Source organism: Neovison vison, chromosome 3 (genome assembly GCF_020171115.1).
Source record: "Neovison vison isolate M4711 chromosome 3, ASM_NN_V1, whole genome shotgun sequence".
Classification (NCBI taxonomy): Eukaryota; Metazoa; Chordata; class Mammalia; order Carnivora; family Mustelidae; genus Neogale; species Neogale vison.
Window position 1 is genome coordinate 51081463 of NC_058093.1, and position 21985 is coordinate 51103447.

The 21985-nt window shown below is 44.1% G+C and overlaps 1 protein-coding gene across 4 annotated transcripts in view; it reads left to right on the plus strand.

Moving 5' to 3' along the window:
* Nucleotides 1-21483, plus strand: part of FMNL2 (formin like 2) — a 324964-nt gene extending 303481 nt beyond the window's left edge. The window contains exons 16-27 of one of the 4 annotated variants that reach the window (XM_044242072.1): nt 818-942; nt 1582-1784; nt 3546-3780; nt 4877-4945; nt 5065-5145; nt 6703-6832; nt 9123-9286; nt 10465-10566; nt 13036-13134; nt 13845-13968; nt 17454-17500; nt 19415-19535. In XM_044242072.1, coding sequence (XP_044098007.1) covers nt 818-942; nt 1582-1784; nt 3546-3780; nt 4877-4945; nt 5065-5145; nt 6703-6832; nt 9123-9286; nt 10465-10566; nt 13036-13134; nt 13845-13968; nt 17454-17500; nt 19415-19453 — 1418 coding nt within the window. In that variant the 3' untranslated portion in view covers nt 19454-19535. Of the gene's footprint in view, nt 1-817; nt 943-1581; nt 1785-3545; nt 3781-4876; nt 4946-5064; nt 5146-6702; nt 6833-9122; nt 9287-10464; nt 10567-13035; nt 13135-13844; nt 13969-15762; nt 15889-17453; nt 17548-19414 lie in introns of all 4 variants that reach the window. The other 3 variants (XM_044242070.1, XM_044242071.1, XM_044242069.1) reach the window with 3 other exon arrangements.
* Nucleotides 21484-21985: the final 502 nt, after the last annotated feature.

Consider the following 21985-nt stretch of genomic DNA (forward strand, 5'->3'; position numbering starts at 1 on the left):
CAAAGACAGATATCCCTTCTTCTCCATTAAGAGGTTTTCTGCGTTTTTCATGGGTTCGTGGATGCCTTCTAGTCACATGTAGCTGACTCCTGGGGAGAAATTGCTCTTTAAAGAAACAGGGAAAGGGACCGTGGCCATCCTCAAAAAGCAATACTAATCCTGATTTCTGAGTACCACTTCTATCATCTTAAATCTTTTCTATTTTGAGCTGTTTGTGGCCCTTGACCTGGTTGAAATAGCTCAGTGTCAGTATAATCCCCATTGTCAAAATGGTCCATGAGAATGCGTTGCTGCAACAGAAAGCCGGCCTTCTTGATGTTACATTCCTGGTGGTGTGGATAGCCTGCAGTCTCTGATCGTCTTTAAAGATTGGTTTGGAAATATGAGTTCTAGAACCAAGAATATAGGATTTCACAGTCTGACTCACACTCCCTAGTGTCCCAGAGCATGTGTTCTCCCTGCTGCCTAATAACATTATTAATCATTTTTGCTCCCCAATACTTTGTCTTAAGCATTGTCCTAACATTGTCAAGTGTGCTGCAGTAATCCATTTGTCTACATTTAAAAGAAAAAAAAAATCAACCCCTGGCTGTTAGACAACTTTACCATCATGTTGCATCGGTCAACCAAATGATGCCCTCAAATTGCTCTAAGCCAAAGCCAGGTGTGGTGTTTTCTGTGCTTATAAACACTTGGGCGCCTCTTGCCTGTGTTCCTCCAGTGTTAAAGTGTCATCTGCAAGGACTGTTCCCTGATTGTCCTTGAGGATCGTGGGGTTTTGGTGATGTCTTAATTTCAACCTTTCTGACTTCTGTAGCTGTGAAAATAAAGAAGCCAATCAAGACGAAATTCAGAATGCCAGTTTTTAACTGGGTTGCCCTGAAGCCAAATCAGATCAATGGCACAGTCTTCAACGAGATTGATGACGAGCGGATTCTGGAGGTATCTTTCTTGTGGGTTAGGGACAGGGAGGGCTCTCTGGGCAGCAAAGCTGAAATGGGTGCCCTGCTAACCTGGAAGGTTCAGTGATACAATGTTAGTGTTTTAAATGCCTTGATGTAAAGAAGACAAGAATTTTTATATTGGAGAATGAAATTGGACACTGTTTCGTAAGGTGGTTTCAAAACTGTGTTTAAGAAGTTATGTTACCATGGAGTGGTTATGATTCTGGAGTGGTTGTGATTGTCTTTAGTGAATGCCACAAAATATCTATCTGACATGAGCTCTGCTCTCCATTTATAAAAGGGCATAAAAAAACCCTTTATTGAACTCTTAGTGAATAGGAACTCAGTAATCACACAGTCTGGTTTGATAGATAGTTCTAGTCTGTGGTGGCCGGCCCTGCAAGGTAAGTAGTGAAGAGCCGTTGAGTTGGCCAGATGGGATCAGTTCTCTAGTTGAGACGTTCTAGTTGAGACATTCGAGATATATGTGTGGCCTATGTCGTGTCATAGCACAAACAGGAAAATAGAGTAAGCCATGATCAAAGGCAATATTGAGTAGAAAAAGTCAGTTCTTTAATGCTTACACTTAATTTTTAAGTGTAATCTGGTTTGCCTATCTCATCCCTCTCTACTCCAGGATTTAAATGTGGATGAATTTGAAGAAATATTTAAGACGAAAGCCCAAGGTCCTGCCATTGATCTGTCTTCAAGCAAGCAGAAGATAACACAGAAGGGGTCCAACAAAGTGACATTACTAGAAGCAAATAGGGCCAAAAATCTTGCCATAACGTTAAGGAAAGCTGGAAAGACCGCCGATGAGATATGTAAAGCTATACATGTGTAAGTTCAGGACATTCTGGAACATTCAATCTAGTGAATTTAGGGTAAAAGTAAAAACAAGGAAGTTATGATTTGTAGATAACAAAAATATCTCAATAGTAGGACAAGATGGAACAATTCTTGATGTCCACACACCAGAGTTTCCCTTTGTTACATTATGTGTGATTTCAGAGTTGAATGGAATGCTAGCACTAAGGAGGCAGGCCAGAAATCACCCTTGGGAGTGCCGTACTTGAGTGAAAACTATTTTAGAAGAGTAACAACTGGATTGTGACATCATTTGTTAACTTTGTTAACATTGTTAACTGGGTTTGCTTTCCAGCAACTCATACCTATGAGGAGTGGAGAATTATAGATGCTAAGAAAAAGGAGAGACTGTCTGTTTGCTCTGGAGTATCTGAATTTTCTCTTGATTTGTTGAATGCAGATTTGATGGCATTTGTGGAATGATACAAGTCAATGCCAGATGCAAATGTGATACAGATGCATATTTTAATTCATTACAATAGGAATGTGATTCCTGTTCCTCTTAGTAGCTTTCGGGAAATTTTGAAATTCAGTTCTTTTCTTATCCCTGAACTGCAGAGAAGCATTTGTTTTATTTACTTTTCTGAGAGGAATCTTTCTGCCCTTCTTGTGGCCATGATGACTTTCAAATACGACAAGGAACAAATATTTTAGGTGTGTTAGGAATGAATCCATTTTAAACTGGTAAATTTAAATTTTGTAAATTTTGGTAAAAGATTCTTAGGGGACTGTATGACCCTCAGAAATCATTTGTTCCAATTTTGTGTCCTCAGTCAGGATCAAAATTGAATAGTCCAGTCTATCCTATATTCTGTTCTGATGTCTGATGTTGAAACATAATAGGCATTCTGGATTTTAATCTATATATGCTATATTCATCATGATGATTAGATGTAATTATGTTATTTTTGCTGGACAAAGATTGTCCAGGGAAGATAACAGAGATTGTGGCAAATATTCTCTTTGTTCAAACTGAGCAGATAGCTAAAAAAAAGACCTGATACTCCTTCAAGGGATGTATTCATTTAAGCCAAAACATCCATTTAGTATAGGCATTTGGATACATTTATTTTCTAATGTAGAGAAAATAGCCCAGGCTGTTGGTTTAATTGAAAAATATTGGGGTTTAGCAGATAGTCTGTAATTGTGCGTGTAACATCAGTGTCGCTAATCAGCAGTACTTCATATGCCTTAAGAACCATGTCCTTGGGGCGCCTGGGTGGCTCAGTAGGTTAAAGCCTCTGCCTTTGGCTCAGGTCATGATCCCAGGGTCCTGGGATCGAGCCCCACATTGGGCTCTCTGCTCAGCAGGGAGCCGCTTTCTCCTCTCTCTCTGCCTGCCTCTCTGCCTACTTGTGATCTCTGTCTGTCAAATAAATAAATAAAATCTTTAAAAAAAAAAAAAAAAGAACCATGTCCTTGAACCCCTTCACCGTCAGTTGCTCCAGGCTTCCTTCTCGTTCTTCCTGTCATTTACTGTTGATTTCTGGAACTTAGAACTGTAGTACTAGGTTAAAAACCAAGTATGACTGTTGTGATAAGGTCTGGGTTCTCAGAAAGGACCGTCGAGGCTGCTCGTTGGGTGGTCGGGAGCCAGTACAAGTGGTGTCTTCACCATTCATCCGTAGACACCATCAGTTCATTGTGTTGGTGGTTGACGAGCAGACCAAATGGTGTGGTTGAACGGGTAGGAGGTTTTCTTTCTAACACTGACATGTCCACATCTGTCTTCAGATTTGACTTGAAGACATTGCCTGTAGACTTCGTAGAATGTTTGATGAGGTTCTTGCCAACTGAGAATGAGGTGAAAGTGTTTCGGCTCTATGAGCGGGAAAGGAAGCCCCTGGAGAACTTGTCAGATGAAGACCGGTTCATGATGCAGTTCAGTAAAATTGAGAGACTCATGCAGAAGATGACCATCATGGCCTTCATTGGGAACTTTGCAGAAAGCATTCAGATGCTGACTCCTGTGAGTGGACCAGCTCTGGCAGGGGAGAGGGTCCAAAGAGATATAGAATCATTTCTTTCTTTTTTAGTCTCTTCCAGAATTGTACTTCACACCATGGGCTGTAAAGACTCCTTCCCAGAACTTTCTAGATTGCATTTTTATTTTGGCCATTTTTTTTTCACATTGTATATGCCAACTGAATGTGAAAATGATGAATTTCCATTTTCCATATTGCTATTCTCCTCCACAGAATGCCATTTACTGTGTCTATGCATGTCCTCTGGGTTTCCACTTCAATACATGGGATTAGGAAAATAATTTTCTCAAACTTGTTCCCCTCCCGAAGACACCAGTCCTCTGACTGACGGGGTTGGCAAGACTGAAAATGTTACTTTCATTTTTAAAAATGATCCTGTATCTTTAATGAACAGACTTATTGACTTCCATTGGGAGCATTATAAATTTGCCATAGGAGTCTTTTTCCTTGGCAGTGTGTTATAGTACACCATGGTGATGGAAAAATAGTAGCCAACCATCTCTTGTTTCTTTGTGTTAATCTGATACAGACTTATGAATGTTGTAAACATAAATATCAGAAATAGTTCTTTCCCAGTTCTGTTTCTAAATACACTTTTGTTAATTACTGATTACAGTAGCATGTCTGTTCACAACATGTTCTCAGGACTTCTGGAGAGTGATCATATTCCTTTGCTCTTTTGTTTTCATTCCTGGACAGCTCCGTTGATTTAAAAATGCATTGTCTTACATGGTTCGAGGTAGTGGGCAGGGGATTGAGTTCTGCTAGAAAATGCTGTTGACTCCAAGCTCTGAGTCCCATCAGTCACAGATTTTGTGATAAGCAAGATCTGACATTTCTTCTCATTTCAAATACTTCGAGAGAAGAGCTTGTATGTGAAGATAATGGTCACCTAAGACCCTAGCAGGATAACATAAATTTTTTACGTTGAGGAAAAATAGAATCTCAACATTAAAGCTTTAATCTAAATGCAGGTGTGTTTCTTCTGTGTTAAATTTTAGTTTCTAATTAGAATTTCTTATTTTTAACATGTCTCTTTTTTTCTCTCCCCTCCCCGTCCTTCCTTTGAATGGAATCTAGCAACTGCACTCAATTATAGCAGCATCTGTTTCTATAAAGTCGTCCCAAAAACTCAAGAAAATTCTGGAGGCAAGTGAAGTTTTCCTCATATACGTGTAGGGAAGAGCTGACTTGTCTGCCGAATTCCTTGGCCTGGGATGCTCTACTGACGGGCTTCTCTCTCTCTCTCTGTCTCTTTTTTTTTGCAGATCATCTTAGCCCTTGGAAACTATATGAATAGCAGTAAACGAGGAGCAGTTTATGGATTTAAACTTCAGAGTTTAGATCTGGTGAGTGAACTAAAAGAAATACAAGAGCTATATAAAGGACAAAACAGTTGGCAGAGACCAAGTCCCAGAGTCCACTTTTGGAAATGGGGGTAGGATGTTGTAATGAACATTGCTAGTTGGAGGATCAATTGGTATAAATTTTCTGGAACATCATTTGGCAGCGAGCACATAGAAACTTAAAAATCCTCATGCCCTTTGACCCAGTGTTTCCATGTCTGGGACTCTTTCCTCAGGAATCTGAATTATGAATGCTTTATTTATTTTATAATTGCAGATAATAAGCAACAATATGAAGATCCAACATTTGGGGAAATTATTAACTATAATAATAATTAATATGGTAAACTATTCTTTAACTCTTAGAATGTTTGTGAAGAATTTTCAAAGGAATGGATAATTTTGTGTCTGAAAAAGGGTGTAAATTGCATGGACTGGTTGAGTTCACCCAAGTAAAATATGTAGGAAAAAACTGAATGGAAGTAGGTTAAGATATTAACAGAGAGGTTGAACAGAATTAGGGTTTTTTTTTTTCCAAAGTGCTTCTTTTTACTTTTCTGTATTTTCTATTTATATATATATATATTTTTTCTAAACATGTATATATTCTAAGTACATATATGCCATTCATATATATATATATATATATATAAAATACTATATTTCTGGATGGAAAAGAGTGTGCATCTTTTCAGTCATCTGATTTAGATGGGCAGGCCTAGAGAAAATCCTCTGTGGATTCCTCTCCCCCCAAGGCTGTGCGGGGCTAACGTGGCTTCCACATGAGGGGGTTGGGCAGTAGGCTGAGTCCCAAGCCCTGGGGAGACACGGCTGTTTGGTAGGGAGTGTCCAGGTGAGTCCCAGTTCTGCCCGAGGCGGGCATGTGTGGCAAGCCCGGCTGCCGTGTGTCATGGAGGCTGGGGAAGAAGAACGAGCTGAGCTAGAATCGTGCCGACCGCACTTTAAGAGTCCTGCCTTATGGGCAGTACCTGCACGCCTGCTGATTCTCTGCTCACTCCTCTGCTCCTTCACCCTCAAACTGGTGGCTTCCTACCTTTTAGCCGGGGGAGGTGGTGTGGCAGATGTGCAGTGGGGTGGTTTCAGGTGAGTGGAGATGTGTGTTGGAATCGTCCCCGACACCGAACATACCCCGGGAGAGAAGTCCTGTGGTCTCCTTTACAAGTCAGTGGGCTGGTTTAGCGAAGAACATGTCCAGGCTTGACCCTCCCATGGGAGGATTTTTTTTTTTTTTTAAAGATTTTATTTATTTATTTGACAGAGAGAGATCACAAGTAGGCAGAGAGGCAGGCAGAGAGAGAGAGGAGGAAGCAGGCTCCCTGCTGAGCAGAAAGCCCGATGTGGGACTCGATCCCAGGACCCCGAGATCATGACCCGAGCCGAAGGCAGCGGCTTAACCCACTGAGCCACCCAGGCGCCCCCCACGGGAGGATTTTTTGGTCCACTTTGGGGTGCTGTACTCTGAGTGGAAGGACGTCATGGTGGGGGGCAAGCTCCCCATCCTCCTTCGCTCTAACTAACCCGTATTCCTTTTGTTTTCAGCTCTTAGATACAAAGTCGACAGACCGAAAGCAAACACTGTTGCACTACATTTCAAATGTGGTAAAAGAGAAATATCACCAAGTGTCCCTGTTTTATAACGAGCTTCACTATGTGGAGAAAGCTGCCGCAGGTACTTGGCTTTGGCTCTTCCTGCTACCCCTGGGGATCAGGTGCCTTTAATCACGGGTCCCGGGGGAGCCATCCCCTGCTTGACCGGTCTTCGGAACCCCTTTGAAAGGCAAGGCGAAAGTCCGAAACTCTTGGCCGAGGTGCGTAGGCCATGGTGTTGCCCACGCCTGGGAGCCGTAGTGACTAGGGACACAAGGGAGACCTCTCTGCGTCCTCTGTACAGAGTCGGGGCTCTGGACCTTGGGCCACTTCCACTTCCTTTCAGTGTCCTTCTCAGTCTGTTGCTGTTGTTGAAACAGGAGAGTGAAGATCTGAAAGTCACCCCCCAAGAAACATTTGAGTTTGATTTTGGGCTGTCCCACTTGCTCAGGTGTGGTAGTTCCCAACACTGTGCCTTTAGCATGAGCACAAGCTAAATTATCAGTACTTTGGGCTGTTATTGTGCCATAACAGTTATGCATTTTCTCATTTAAACCATCAAGTGATTCTGGGGTAGCTGGCCTATAATGGGTACATAATGGTATCCCCGAGTTACAGGTGAGAAAACTGACATTTTCAGAGGTTCCATAGCTTGTCCGAGGTCACAGGGGTAGAACGTGATAGAAACAGGACTAGAGCCCACATCTTCTCACTTGGTGTAGTGTCTAATGTAGCGTGTCCTCTCCAGAGACCATTCGGCTAGAAAAAGGAACCAGACGCATGTTGACCCCAGAGTTGGTTACATACTGGAATTCTCACATAAGGTTCTTGAACCCCGAGCAGCCAAGGTGCTTAGTATAAATTCACATTCCCGGGGCCTACTTCAGGCTTAGCGAATCGAATCTTTGTGGGCAAGGCTTTCTCTGACTTCCTCAAAGTAAGCGGCGGCTCCGTGTGGGTTGTTACCACAGAGCATGCCCCCACACCACTCTTGCACACAAGATTTCTCCAGTTTTATTCTAACAGTTTGCATGTTCCTTCCAACCTGTGCATTTATGAATATAATCGAGTTTTCGTTATAATTCCCCTAGGCCCTAGCAAATTGCTGGGGGGCAGAGGTAAATGAGTGAGGGAATGAAAGAGATGATGCGGCGCTAGCTGGGGACAGATACCCGGGGAGCCCTAGTGGAGGCGCCCAGGCAGCAGGGACAGAGGCAGGCGGGACTGATGTTTTGACTGTGAAGGGCTGTGAGGTGCAGGCTGTGACAGACCCGCTGAGGTCAAGGCTCAGGAGGCAGTGCTTTTCCTCCTTCCAGGTTTCTCTTTGCCTAAAGAGGGATTCTTTAGCATCACAATGAACAAAATTGTGTCAGCAAAAATTTTTGTTTTGGCCGTTTTGTTTGGCCCAACTGCGATTCCCCAGAAGTGCTGGAAAAAATCAGTCAGGGAAGGTGGAGTTCCAGACGGAGGTTCTCTGGCTGAGTTGTTCTCTGGCTACCAGGTTAACTGACATGGAATCTTTATACCCTCACTCCTCTGTCACTCCTTTGCCAATCCAGTGAGCCTTTCGGAGTCCCTGCGGTGTACTGGGCACTGTCCTAAGCACTGAGGAGTCGAAGTTGAGTAAGACTGTGAGTCTAGCAAGGGAAAAACCCGACTGCCTCATGGAATTCATCCACTTGCAGAGCTGAGTTGGGCTGCAGGGGGCCGAGGGAGGGCCCAGAAGGTACCAGGAAGGCACCTGCTCTGGGAGGGTGGCCACACAGGAGATGGAAAGGCTGGTGCCGAGAAACCCTTCTGAAGCAGCGAAGGCTTCTTTGAGAAAAAGAGCCTGTCCAGGATTGCTTGGTTTCTGGTGGGTAGCGGTTCTCAACTTGGACATCTTAATGCTGCCCCCTGCTGGAGAGCTATGGGAATGTAAATGAGGTCGGAGTGCAGGAGGATCAGATCTTGGGCCGCCACACAGTTAAGGAGTCTCTGAGCCTACAGACCAATAGGTTCTCCTCTCGTGTAAGAGAAATGGGATAGCTGGGTATAGTCCCAGGATGTGGAGTCCATGGTTGTTCACTGAACTCCATTTTGGCCACCTTCTAGCTGTACGATATAGGGCAGGCCACGTAACCTGTTGATGGTATTTGTTGTTGGCAAATCGAGCTAATAGTGCAAATGAATTAATGCATATATGGAAGCTAATGCACTGTAGGGTAGCGAGCACTAGTAACTTATTCATATGCTAAGGTCTCTGTTCCGAAAGATCTAAGGCCTGAAGCCCCTGGGGTCTAGTGACCCTAGGAATCCACTGAGAACTGGGCATACCAGCCAGACTCACTGTGGTTTTGACATTCACGGGGACATTGCTGTCTCTGCTTCAGTCTCCCTCGAGAATGTTTTACTGGACGTCAAGGAGCTCCAGAGGGGCATGGACTTAACCAAGAGGGAGTACACCATGCACGACCACAACACGCTGCTGAAGGAGTTCATCCTCAACAACGAGGGGAAGCTGAAGAAGCTGCAGGATGACGCGAAGATTGCACAGGTAAGGAGCTGTACCCTGGCCACGCACAGGGACGTGTTTGGATCCCTTAAACCCACTTGGGTGCTGGCCTGGCTCTGGGGGAACATGGCCCTCCGTCTGCTGAGGGTGGATTTCTTCTTTAGCTAATGACTCCCTTGGGTGAGCTCTTTCTGAATATTGTCCCTGTTCTGTTCACTGTCCTCTTCTGATCTGGAGTCTTCACCCTGTTCTGTATAGGTCCTCCCTCTCTCTTGCCCCTCCCCTCTCACTCCTAGGCTCCCTCTGCGTGAGGCCAGCGTGTGTCGTTCCTGTGCTTTGCAAAGCACTTTTCCTTCCCGGCATATTGGGTTTCTGTGGGCCTTGACCTCGAAATCTCCTGCTACCCCGGGGGTTAAGTTTACAGCCTTGAAAAATAGCCCAAGTGGACTGCATGCCATCACAGAAGGGAAGGCAGAGTGTGGTGGGGACTCAACGCAGATGGGGTGGGATGGCTCCCAAACGAGGCTGTCCCGTGCCGGGAAAGCGTTTTTGTTTTTGTTTTTGTTTTTAATATTCCATTTATCTACTTGACAGACAGAGATCACAAGTAGGCAGAGAGGCAGGCAGAGAGACAGAGGGGAGGAAGCAGGCCCCCCGCCGAACAGAGAGCCCGACGCGGAGCTCGATCCCAGAACCCCGGGACCATGACCCGAGCCGAAGGCAGAGGCCTTAACCCACTGAGCCACCCAGGCGCCCCCGGGAAGGCGTTTAAGCAGAGACCTGAGTGTCCCTGAGGTGGGGACACTGTAAGGCGCATTGAAGCAGCCAGCGGGGATTGGAGTCTGAGTTGACTTTTGAGATCCCTTCTAACCCTGTGCCCCATGGCCTCAGGAAGCTCTTGAAAAGGGTAGTTCCTCGTGTGTGTGTGTGTGTGTGTGTGTGTGTGTGAGAGAGAGAGAGAGAGAGAGAGAGAAGGAAAGAGAGAGAGACCTTATGTAGAAACACAGTTGGTCCCAGAGATGAATCCTGTGTGGCACCTTTGCCTCCTGCTCACCTTTGCCTAGCGTTCAGAGGACCCAGGAGACCCCAGAGGATCATGGGGATGGGAGGGGTCCGCAGGAATGCTGTTGCAGTGGCTGGATCCCCCCTGCTGCTCTTCCCCCAGGGGTCAGGTTCACATGCTGGACTTTATGAAACTTGAGGAGTTTGCTTCTTTACAGGATGCTTTTGATGATGTGGTGAAGTATTTTGGAGAAAACCCCAAGACGACTCCACCCTCTGTCTTCTTTCCCGTCTTTGTCCGGTTTGTGAAAGCCTATAAGGTAAATAGCCTTGCTTGGTGCTGGTCATCAAGGGGGTGTCCTCCAGACCTGCGTCTGGTCTCTGGTCTCCGCTGCTGTGTGGCGGCCTCCCCTGTTCCTTCAGGCAGCAGATCTAGGAGGTCAGCGAGAGTCTGAACGGTCTCTACTCCTGTGGGGGCTGCGTGTTCCTGGGGCCCTCAGCCCACCATGCTCCCTTGTCTCCAGCCAGCCAGGCCTGCGGTTCAGCCTAAAGACAAAAACTCTTGACTGCCCTTTGGGGCAAGTGAATACACTCCAGAATCATCTCTTCCTCATTGACTGTTCACTCTTGTGGGGGCGGGTGAAGGACTTAGAAACTCCAGGCTTCCCATGCAGTTGTTGGACAGGTGAAAGGAGTGGCCTCTGGCCTGTGGCAAGGGTACTGTAGCTGAGGTCAGGGACATCCTGCTCGTGCGTGTCCTGCCCAAGCCGTTAGGTCATCTAGACCAGTATTTCTCTGGCGTGGACTGAAGGATGGTGCTAGGTAGAATGCTAGCTGTCTGTTTCCTCATCTGGACCAACAGTGGCCCTTCCTTTAAATAGCCTGTTTGACACAGTCCAGAGCTATGGTCTTGAAAAAGCATGTGACCCAAAGAAGCATGGTGTTGGAAGAATTTGTTCCTTGAGAAAGAATAAGTGGGGGGAGTGGGGGGAGGTGGTTGTTAGCAGCTGTTAGTGGCTGTTAGTGCCCTTAGGAGACATTGCAGGCTGTACTCGCCAAGGTTGTGGAAGTATGACCTCAGTAACGTTGGTAGAGGAAGGAGGAGTGTGATTATAGGGGAGGAGGGATGAGGCTTTTTTTTTTTTTTTTAAAGATTCTATTTACTTTGAGGGAGAGAACATGACAGGGTTTGGGGGGAAAAGGGAGAGGGAGAAGCAGACTCCCACTGTGCAGGGATCCTGATGTGGGCCTCAATCCCAGGACCCTGGGATCATAACTCGAGCCGAAGGTAGATGCTGGGGAGCCACCCAGGTGCCCCAGGTCATCTACATTTTTGAGAAACAATCTCTTGGAGATAGTGGGTCACTTCCCTAGCTCCAGAATCGTCCTTTGGCCTTTTCCTGAAATTCAGGTTACATTATTTATCAATCAGCATGGCTTCGTGTGGCAGAGATGTCACAAGCTGTTTGCAGAAGGGAAAGGGAGGCTGAACCCGAACACAGGACAGAGACCTGGACGCTGGAGGTGGTCTCTGGTCCCCAGCCACTGCTAACCATGGTGCTCGGGGTTCACTGGCTGGAAGTGCCTGTGTCCTGCAGACGTGACTCACAGGGATTCTTGTTATGTGCTGGGACCACATTTCTTCCCATAAAAAACTGTGAGCCTGAGGTCTGTACAGAAAAATATGGGCTATTTTTAAATTGTAGAATATAAATTGGGAAGTGGGTCTGGTTGGTCCCAAAGCCCGATACTTCAGCAGGGCTAAAGCAAAGGAAAAAGCGAAGTTCCTTGGTGATCTGTGTGGGGCACAGGTCAGAGCCTGTCAGTGAGCCCCTTCCACATTGTCGTTTCACCCCGCGTCCTGTTAGGGGGCTCTGAGGGGTCTCCGTCAGGCAGTGGCGGTGTGGGGTGTTTTACTGGCCATGGGTACTGCACGATGAATGCTCCCAGGCTAACAGTGACCTGGGGACCTTTTGGGCAGACACTGGGGTTGTGGGATGTCATCCCTCCTTTCGCTTCCCAAGTCTGAACCAGAATGTAACTTAAGGCAGAAGTAAAGGGGTCCAAAATGTAAACTTTATTCTTGATAATAGCTGGACTGGAGGGTGTGGTGAGTGTCTGTGAGCTTCTACCTCAGCCCTAAACTAGATAACTGACTCTAACGCTTCACAGCGAGACCGTTAGAAGTCTCTTTAGGGAGGCTGGCTTCGAAGCAGAGAATGTGCAGGAGGGCTGAGCAGGGGTGAGCCTGTCTTGATTTCCTGTCCCAAACTCATCAGACTAGTCACTCTGTTGCCCTTGGGAAGGAGTGAGCTGTGGGGTGAGACCCCCTGGAGGAAATAAGAGGCAAGGGAATGGAGGTTTTCCCCTAACAATGGGCAGAAGGAGAGGAATCTGAACTCTTGCTTTTGGAAAAAACTATAGGTAGGTGGACAGGTTCTGGAAGCAAAACAAGCTCACATGGAAATCCCAGAGCAGAGCTGCCTGGATAGTTTCCATCCACATCTCTGGGACAGGCTGAGAAGCAGTGTGTGTGTGTGGGGAGGGGTAGGCCTCAGGAAAGACTTTCTGGACAAGGTACATCATGATTGCTGGATGTTGAGGAGATGTGATAGAGACCAACAGGGAAAGCCCGGATCAGTGTCCCTGATAAGCCTAAATGTAGATCTGGTCCCTTCCCCTCCACTCTGATGCCTGGCTCGCCAACATTCTCTTAGGAGCGACTTTAAAATACCTTGATGGCTGTCATTTCCATGGACTAATCTTTGGGTTCCTTTGACTTTGCCCAGCAAGCAGAAGAGGAAAATGAGCTGAGGAAAAAGCAGGAACAAGCCCTCATGGAAAAACTCCTAGAGCAGGAAGCTCTGATGGAGCAGCAGGATCCAAAGGTGAGACGTGGCCAGGGCCTGAGACGGCCTCATCTGGGCCAGCAGGGAAGGGGGCAAATGCCAGACCTGCACGCATGCCGGACGGCTTTCTGCCAGGGCTTGGAAGCTGGGCTCGTGGATTTGTTGTTCATCCTTTGTTCCGCACACAGTAGAAAGAAGTGAAGAACAGGTGTGTGCAGCTTTTCCGGGCGTACAGAGATCAGGAACTTAAGTCTTGTGGCTGCCTAGAGAGATCATGCCAGGTAGCCCGATGAGGACCTGCGGGGGGTCCAGGGAAGGCTTCATGGGGTCGCCCTTGGTGCAGCCTCCATGGCTGGCCGCTTCACTCCAAGGAACGGGATGGAGGATTCCCGGGAGGGAAGCAGCTTGAGTGCTGCAGGCCACAGGGCTGGAGGTCAGGGTGTTCTTCATCCCCATCCTCTGCACCAAAGCTCGAGAAATGGATGGTTGTCCCCAGCTGCCTCTTGTAGCCAGACTATCCAGCCTTCCCACTGCCGCCAGCTGGAGTTCTGCATGGTTTTCCCAGAAAGTTTTTTTTTTCCCCCAGAAGCTTTCTGAGAGTTTCTCTGAGCAGGATGTTGGGATGGGGCTGCTTGTGTTTTTGGCTGAGGCTGCTTGTTGGTAACAGAATGCTCAGACACAGTTTGGATCTTCTCAAGCCCCCATGGGTGCTGGTCCCTCTCATCTCTGCCATCCTTCTTTCTCCTCAGTCTCCTTCCCACAAATCAAAGAGGCAGCAGCAGGAATTAATTGCAGAATTGAGAAGGCGACAAGTGAAAGATAACAGACATGTATATGAAGGAAAAGATGGTGCCATTGAAGACATTATCACAGGTAAAAGATATTTTCTCCTAGTGGCCCGTAGAGACCCCACTGACCCTGCCCACAGTGGACCCCTTCCACAGCTTGCTACTTTTGGTCAGAATTTATGAGGGTCTTCAAGTGACTTGGTGCAGACCCAGAGTTATGGGGAAGGACTCTGTGCTAGTGTTGGAAGTAGATTCCTAGTAGCCTGTATACTGCCTGTCAGAAAACCCCAGCACTCTCTGAGAACCCTTTCCTCATTATCATTGGAACCCCACAGATTTCACCAGGCTCCTCCTCCTGATGATTTTCCACTGTCTTGGGTTTAGTTCCCTGCTCCATTTTCTACCTTGTGGCCCCTCCCACCCACCTGCCTGACTAATAAGTACCATGGACAAGGCCCACGCAGGGTTGTGTACTAACCACAGTACAGATTTTTCCAGCATGCTCTTTAAAAGCCTTTTTAATTCATTCAAAGTAACTGAAGACAAGAGGAAATCAGGAGCTAGAGCTTTCGTTCTGATAGGCCAACAGGCTTCTCAGGCTGCTCAGCTAGAAATGAGTGGTATCTAACCCAGCTTGATTCTTGTCTGATTAAGTTGTAGCTTAATGCTTGCTGCTTGAATCCATTCTCCAGAGATTCTGCATTCTCTTATAGTTGGGACAATAATTGGAGCCACTGTCTGTGGCATTGGCTACAAGTGACTTTCATGTCTGTTGCATATGAATACTGTTTTTTTTTTTTTTTTAGCTTCCAAGATACTTAGCACTTTTTTATTGTAGAGGATTTTTAAAATACACAATGCGAAAGTACAGAGAACAGCCCGAGGAGTTCTGTATACCGATCATCTTTTAACAATTCTCAACTCATGGCCAGTCTTGTTATGTGTCTGCTTCTACCTGCTCCCCATTCCCTAATCTCTGGGATTCTGAAGCAAATCCAAGACCTACAATGTCATCTGTATTTCAGTGTATGTGTCTTCAAAAGATAAGGATTCTACAATAAAGCAAACAATCATAGCCAGAGTATCTTTGTCACACACCTCCAAAACTAACAACTTTTTAACATCAAGTACACATTAGTCACATGTCCCCAGCTATCCTAATTCTTTAAGAATATAACTGTCAGAATTTTGATTTCTCATTTTTTGTGAATAGCTTACCATCATAATTAGGGATCCCCAAAGCCAAAACTATCATTTTTTTTCACCAGTTCAGACCCAAGGAAATAAAATAGGTACATAGATCACTAACAGGAAGTCAATAAGAGTTTCTGGCCTAGCGTAAAGCGGTCTCAGTCGTCAGTGGCTAGGTAAGTGGCTGGTAACATGCCTGTGTCTGTGGATGGCGCACACACAGTCTGTACGCGCGTGCCTGCCCATGTCTCCTCGTTCACTCTGCATTGGTTTGCACATGGCCCCTCAGGTAAAGTCCCCAATTGTTGGGCACCTCTCTTTGTTTCCCTGGCACTGAGGGAGCTCCTTTTCCAGTAGGCTGTTCTCCATCTCGGTGACCCCTGGGTTGTCAAATGAGCAAGATGTACATTTTCTATTTGCCTGATCTCATCGTTAAGCTGCTGGTGGAGTTGAATGAGTATCTGCTTATAGATCCTACCGTTTTTATTCTCTTTAAAACATTTTTCGTTTCCCATCCGCCAAGCCCCAGACTGAGAACTGTTTTAGACTTAATGAACTCACTTGGGTGTACATTGCCTTTCCCCATCTCCAGGTATGATTAAGAAAGCACTAACCGTGTACTAATGTGATAGATCCTGGCTTTTTACTCTCTTCTGTTTGTCTTATTTGGCTGTCATTTTCGATGCAGTGCTGAAGACTGTGCCCTTTACTGCTCGTACCGCCAAGCGTGGCTCTCGATTTTTCTGCGAACCTGTTCTTACTGAGGAATACCATTACTAAACTATTACTCTTTCTCACCCGATGCTCTTAAAAGGTGGCTACAGATTTTTTGACCTCTTATGTCCCTCTGTATGTCTGCTAGGACCCCCGAAGATGCTAGCATGGCATCTCCGTCTCCGCCATGTTGTAGTTTATGTTGCCTTCACACTGCATGGTTTTGCACGCCTGTCATTACTGTTCACTCACTGCCACTTTCCTATGTCTGTGAATCCACATGCCTGCGGTGGTCTGAGTGTGTGTGAGTTGAAATAATAGAATTGCTTGTAGAAATTTTTAGAACAATATTGTAAATTGAGCATGACTTTTGAGAATTAGCACTAGGATCAGCAGCTGAGTGGTTATAAGGCTTTTGGGCTAGTGCCTTTGAGTACAAAATGATAGTCATTAATAACAATAACTAACTATACCAAACATTTATTGAGCATTTGCTGTGTTTTAATAGGTTTAACAGATATTAAACCAGATATTAAACCAGCCTCCTTTCTGTATTCAGTTAGCATGCCTTGATAACAAAATGAGCTGTGTGCAAGTGCTCAGGAATGCAAAGTGCCCAGAAGTTGAAAAATGATATGCTGAAAGAACTGTGAACCACACAGTTGTAAATTGGGACTTTCTTAACTGTCTTATGTCATCTCTAGCCATCACCCACAGTGTGGAGCTCACAGTACAAGCGAGGAACCCTGGGCACATGGAAGTCTGTATAAGTTGATATAGGCAATCCATAACGTTATACCCGGCCTCTTTTCCTTCTGGGTGTCATGCCCAAGTTCGGTTACCAGCAGTTCCACATTGGAGCAGGGCTGTGAGGCAGAAAGTGAAAACAAAGGCTTTAGGAACTCCCCCATAGTCTCTCATTCACGCTTCTTCACTGCAACTGTTCCATGTCAAATCCAGGGTATTTCTCTTGTGATGAGATGATATCTGGACCTGCTTTTTTGGTTAGGAGGGTGGCATCCAGAAATACTAATAGCAAATACCTATTATTGGAAAATGCCACTAGTCTTAGAAAAAAAAAATCCCCATATTTTCAAGTAGTAAACTGCTTGCCCTTGGTTCCTGATGGCTAGATAAGAAACTTCTTTGCAGTGTCCAGCTGATTAGAAAAGGGACAAGGGAAGCCCATACTCTAATTAGATAGAACTCCCACGTTGAGATTGACATGGAACAGGTTACGTGTTTGTTTTGTGGCATTAACTCTTCTGTGAATTATACTTGTTATGTATGTTCCTCTGTCTTTGACGATCTCAAGAGGATGTGGTGCGTTGTTGCTTGCTCTGCAGCATACTTACCCACCCGTGCTTATTAACAAGGCTAGACACTGTCATCTGCTCAGCTAATGTTCCTGTCAGTTTTGTGGCTGGACTCTCATCCTGGAGCCAAACTTCAAAGCAGCTTGGATTTGGGTGGTCAGAGAGCTGGGTGGGAAGACACTCTGATCTTTCACTTGTTTTATCTAACACCTCTTGTATTAATGGCCTCCCATTCTCCTCCCCTGTTGGCTAACATGCCGGGTATGTTAAGCACTAAGTTGAATTGCTTTCCATTTTCATCCCATTTTTACTTAACCATCATTTTGTGTTTTTGTTTTTTTCTGTTTAGCCTTAAAGAAGAATAATATCACTAAATTTCCAAATGTTCACTCGAGGGTAAGGATTTCTTCTAGCACACCGGTGGTGGAGGATACACAGAGCTGGCAAGCATCACTTTTTACTTAGCTTCCTCCTCTCTCTGTATGCAGATCGGTGGTTTCAGTCTATGGCTGAGGGTAATACTGGTGAGAGCCTGACAAGGGAGAAGTTTTTGTAACCTCACATTCCAGTGATGTGAGGCAGAGCCTCTCTGTTGGACTCTGTGTGGCCTGCTTCCAAATTATCAAGTGTGATGGCTTGGGCAAGGGTATTTGCTGATGATTGTACTTGCTTTGGGTGCTAGGCTGTCTTTCCCTTACTGTTTTCTTGGCCTCTGAATTAATCAGTTAACCCCTCTTGATTTGAAGAAACTGAGAGCAAGTCCTGGCCAGGGAACATGATCTATAGCCTTTGAAGAAAGATTTGGATCTTCAGACCCAATTGTTCAGAAGACTCAGGAATTATAGAGCTACAAGTCATCACATACCCTTAGCCAAAAGTGGAATTCTGACCTTGCCTTATCATTCTGGGCAAGAAGCAGAAGCTTGAGAGGATTAGGGCATGTATAAAACTATTCTTCCCTTGAATTTAGAAAGAGTGAGGCAGGGTGACTAATTGCAAGGAGTCAGGATTGGTGGGGACTATGCTGAACCTGAGGGCCTAGGTCTCAGCACTCACTCAGCTCCTTTCTTTTTGCCATGTGAAAATTTGGGCTCAGTATTGCCAGACTCTCCAGTTATCCAAGGGAAGTCAGAAACCCTCTTTTTATATATTAATTATCTATTACAAGATTAGGAAATTGTATTTAAAAGTATAAGTTGGGGTCTAAACATTTTGTAGGCCAGATATGGCCCATTGGCTCCATTTTCAAGCTACAGAGTAGGTAAAGGAATAAAAAATTCTGTTATGTTTCCCCTTTCAAAGATCGAATGTCTCCTAACAGAAGTCAACAATGTGAAGGGAAATAAATACTAAGTAAATGAAACAGTGGGACGGGGTTGGGGGGGTGCACAGAGTACACCACCTACCCTGATCCAGTCAGAAGCAGCTTACCTGCTGGCTAGGCTACCTACCTTAAGTATTCATTACAAAAGCATGATTTCGTATTAAGAATGTTTACATAGAATAAAATGTCTTTGTTTAGCCCACTGTATTCTACTAGAACAGTGCCTGCTTGAACCAGTATGCAGTGGTTGAGTCATTCATTCAACAAGGGTTTTTTGTTTTTTTTTTATATTAGGCATTTTTAAACATTCTGTGCATTTGTAGTACAAATTGGAGAATGCTGGAAGGCCCAAACCACTTCTCCCCTCTAATGAAAAATAGGAAATACTGGGTGGCAGGAGACAATGTACAGGAATGGAGTATTATTTTGATTTAGTGATTATTTTTGTTTAGTGATTGGGCATTGTGTTTCACAAAATAAAAAAAAGACCTCAGCTAATACTAACTGAATACAAATAATGGGACCTCTGCCTGCAAAATAAGCATAGTGTCCTGTGATTAAAATTCCAGAAAAGATAGGATAGGGTAGTTGGTTTATTAATTTTGCAGTTTAAAATTCATTACAATTATTGATATTCAGGTTTCCAGAAGAAAAAGGACAGAACTAAGCCAATGCTTTTTCCAATTGAAGAAACATTTCAAAATAAGACTCCAGCTAGATTCTCTAGATTCTCTGGCCAGTGACAAGAACAGTTGCCTTTCCTATATATTTTTCTAAAAAGTTCCAGAATCACATCAGTATTACATCCTGCTTTAAATATTGAGGGCAAAGTACATGTCTGGCTCAAATAGTCAATGAGTTTTAAGGACCTGTTAGCTGACTCTTCTACACAAGCTGCTTTGATTGGCTGCCAGCTGACCTTTGTCTTGCTTAGACACATGATACTAAAGGTTGCAATTCTCTGATTGATACTCTCCTCTTTACAGATCTTAGAAACCAACCATACAGACGAGCCGATGCGGTGAGGAGAAGTGTCAGGCGGCGCTTTGATGATCAGAACCTGCGTTCTGTTAATGGAGCCGAGATAACCATGTGAACCTGAGACCTGCCTGTATGAGTAGAGTATACGTGAATGAGACTTTCCACATGAACTTTATGTGCTACCATGTAACCGCAACCTTGAACATTGATAAAATATTCTAAGGGCTCAGATTTAGCAAACACACAGGAATTTAAAAATGACGGGCTCTCCTTTCAACCTTTGTTAACAAGTGCCTAAAAGTGGAAGTAACTGCTCAGATTAATCAAAGCAATAGGTTTTGATTTGATTAGGTATCTTTTTACACCAGTGTATTACCCAATTTTTTAACCAAAATGTAAATTTCGTATTAAACTCATTATCTGCCATTGTGATTGTCCCATGATGGCACACCCTGGTTTCCTGATAAGTTGTAAATAACATGGATGCAACTGCTGTGGGTTTCCTTTGCTGAGATGTTGTTTAAGGAAAAAAGTTGCTTTTGTGTTTTAGACATATCCATCAACTTTGTTATTTTTAAAGGCTTGCAACCTGGAAGAAGGAAAGTCACATAAGCTCCTGTCCATAACCAAGCCCCAGCCAAGTACAAACAGGATGCATTGCAGTGGCACAGAGGTCACTCAGCTCTCTCATTTTACATTCTACACTGCTGTACTCGGGTAGGACACCCTGTGAGAGTTCACCAGTATGAATGCAAGGATATGATGGCATACAAATTTGTGTAAGATTTTTTTGCAGTACTGTGTTCTTCAGCTAGAGGCAGCTTTTAAAATAATAATAATGCAGATGTATTTATTAATTAGCACTAAAATTAACATCTCAGTAATCAGTATTAGGATTTCTGAGGACCATTATGGGCCTATCCTGAACAGAAATTGGTGCCTTGCTAGCCAGGGAGAAGTTCACTAGCTCTATCAAGCATTTCAGATTACTTCTGCTAGCTAGTAGTGTAGTTAACCTAGCCTTATTCTCCTGACAATCGCAGTGCCCACCCCCCACCCCCGCCCCCCCCTTTTGTAAACTGGAGAAGATATATTTGGCATCATTGCTTTATGGGAAATTGCAAATTAAATTGCTTGAAATGTTCATATTTGGATTAAGCTTAAGTGATACATAATAGGACTAAATGGCCAACTAAGCCACTGTTACTTTTCCTTCCTCTCTGGCAGGGCACTTGATCCATTCCAAAGTCAAAAACTGGACTAAAGCGGATTTGTACTTTACATATTATACACTCTGCTTCTGGCTTACTTCTTGGTACATCAATATATTAATTGTAAAGTTTATTGTATAGTATTTAACCACTGAATTTCTTATTTTATGTTGTGCTTATATGAACCCCTTGGTGAAGGTCCCATTTTCCTTGGATAATGTGTAGTTATATGATCTCTTTTTAAATGTACAGATATTTTGCTATAAAATTGGTGCAGTTTTTTATGGTTTTTACACTTTAATTCCCACCTAAGCCTCTGGGTAATATTGTAAATATTGTTTAAAAATGCATCAGCCTGTGCTATACAATCTGAATGTTATTTTAACTTATAGTTTTTTTTTAATATATATATTTAACTGCAAGGACAGTTTAGGGATCAGTTATCACATTTCACTTTAGCATACCTATTTACAAAAAATTACTTTTAAAACTGCCACCTGCTAGCACATTTTCATAATGTGTACTTTAAAAAGAACATGCCAAGATTTTGTCTGTTAACACTGATTTTGATGAAAAAAACAATTTGACCATGATACAACACACAATTTGACTATGATACAACACAAGTAGTTGGCCCTTTTTGACAGGCGGCTGCTTTCCAAAGCTTAATTACTAAAAAGCATATATTAAAATAGTTGCCTATTTATTAATCAACAAATAGACAATAATGTTGGCATGTTCTTTTCTGTTTATTAATGGGCTTGCCTTCTTAGCAATATTAGAAATGTTTTATAAAAAAGCAATTCATGTTACTTTTCTGGTCTTTTCATGACATATGAGCAAATAAACTATTTACACTACTATCCTGTAATGTTGTAGTCCTTCCATGACATACTTTAATGGGGGGGGGTAGGGAGGGTTTACCAGTGTTACATACTTTTATCTTCTAGGAAGTTATTTCTTACTGATACGCTCCTGATCACTTGCTGTATGGAATATAAGAACCTAACAGATTTGGTAGTGGGGGATACATCTCCAAAATTGTATTTACCAATTTATTGCTTCCAGAGAAACACTGGTGTTTGTTGAAGATGTTACTCCACACCCCCCAAATTTGTTTTAATGAGGATGTTGTGTGTATATGGATAGGTTACGTGTGGACTGCACAGACTTAACCCTGCAACCAAAAACTACATTGGTTGGCAAGGTATGTACAAACAGTTTGGCTTCCACTGCCCAACCAAACATGCTGATATTTTTAATTATTAATTCCAAATCATCAGTGCAACATTCAGTATATTCTTTTTAGGAAAGCAAGGAAATTTGGTATTTTAGAAAACTGTACAAGTGGCTTAAAACAACTGT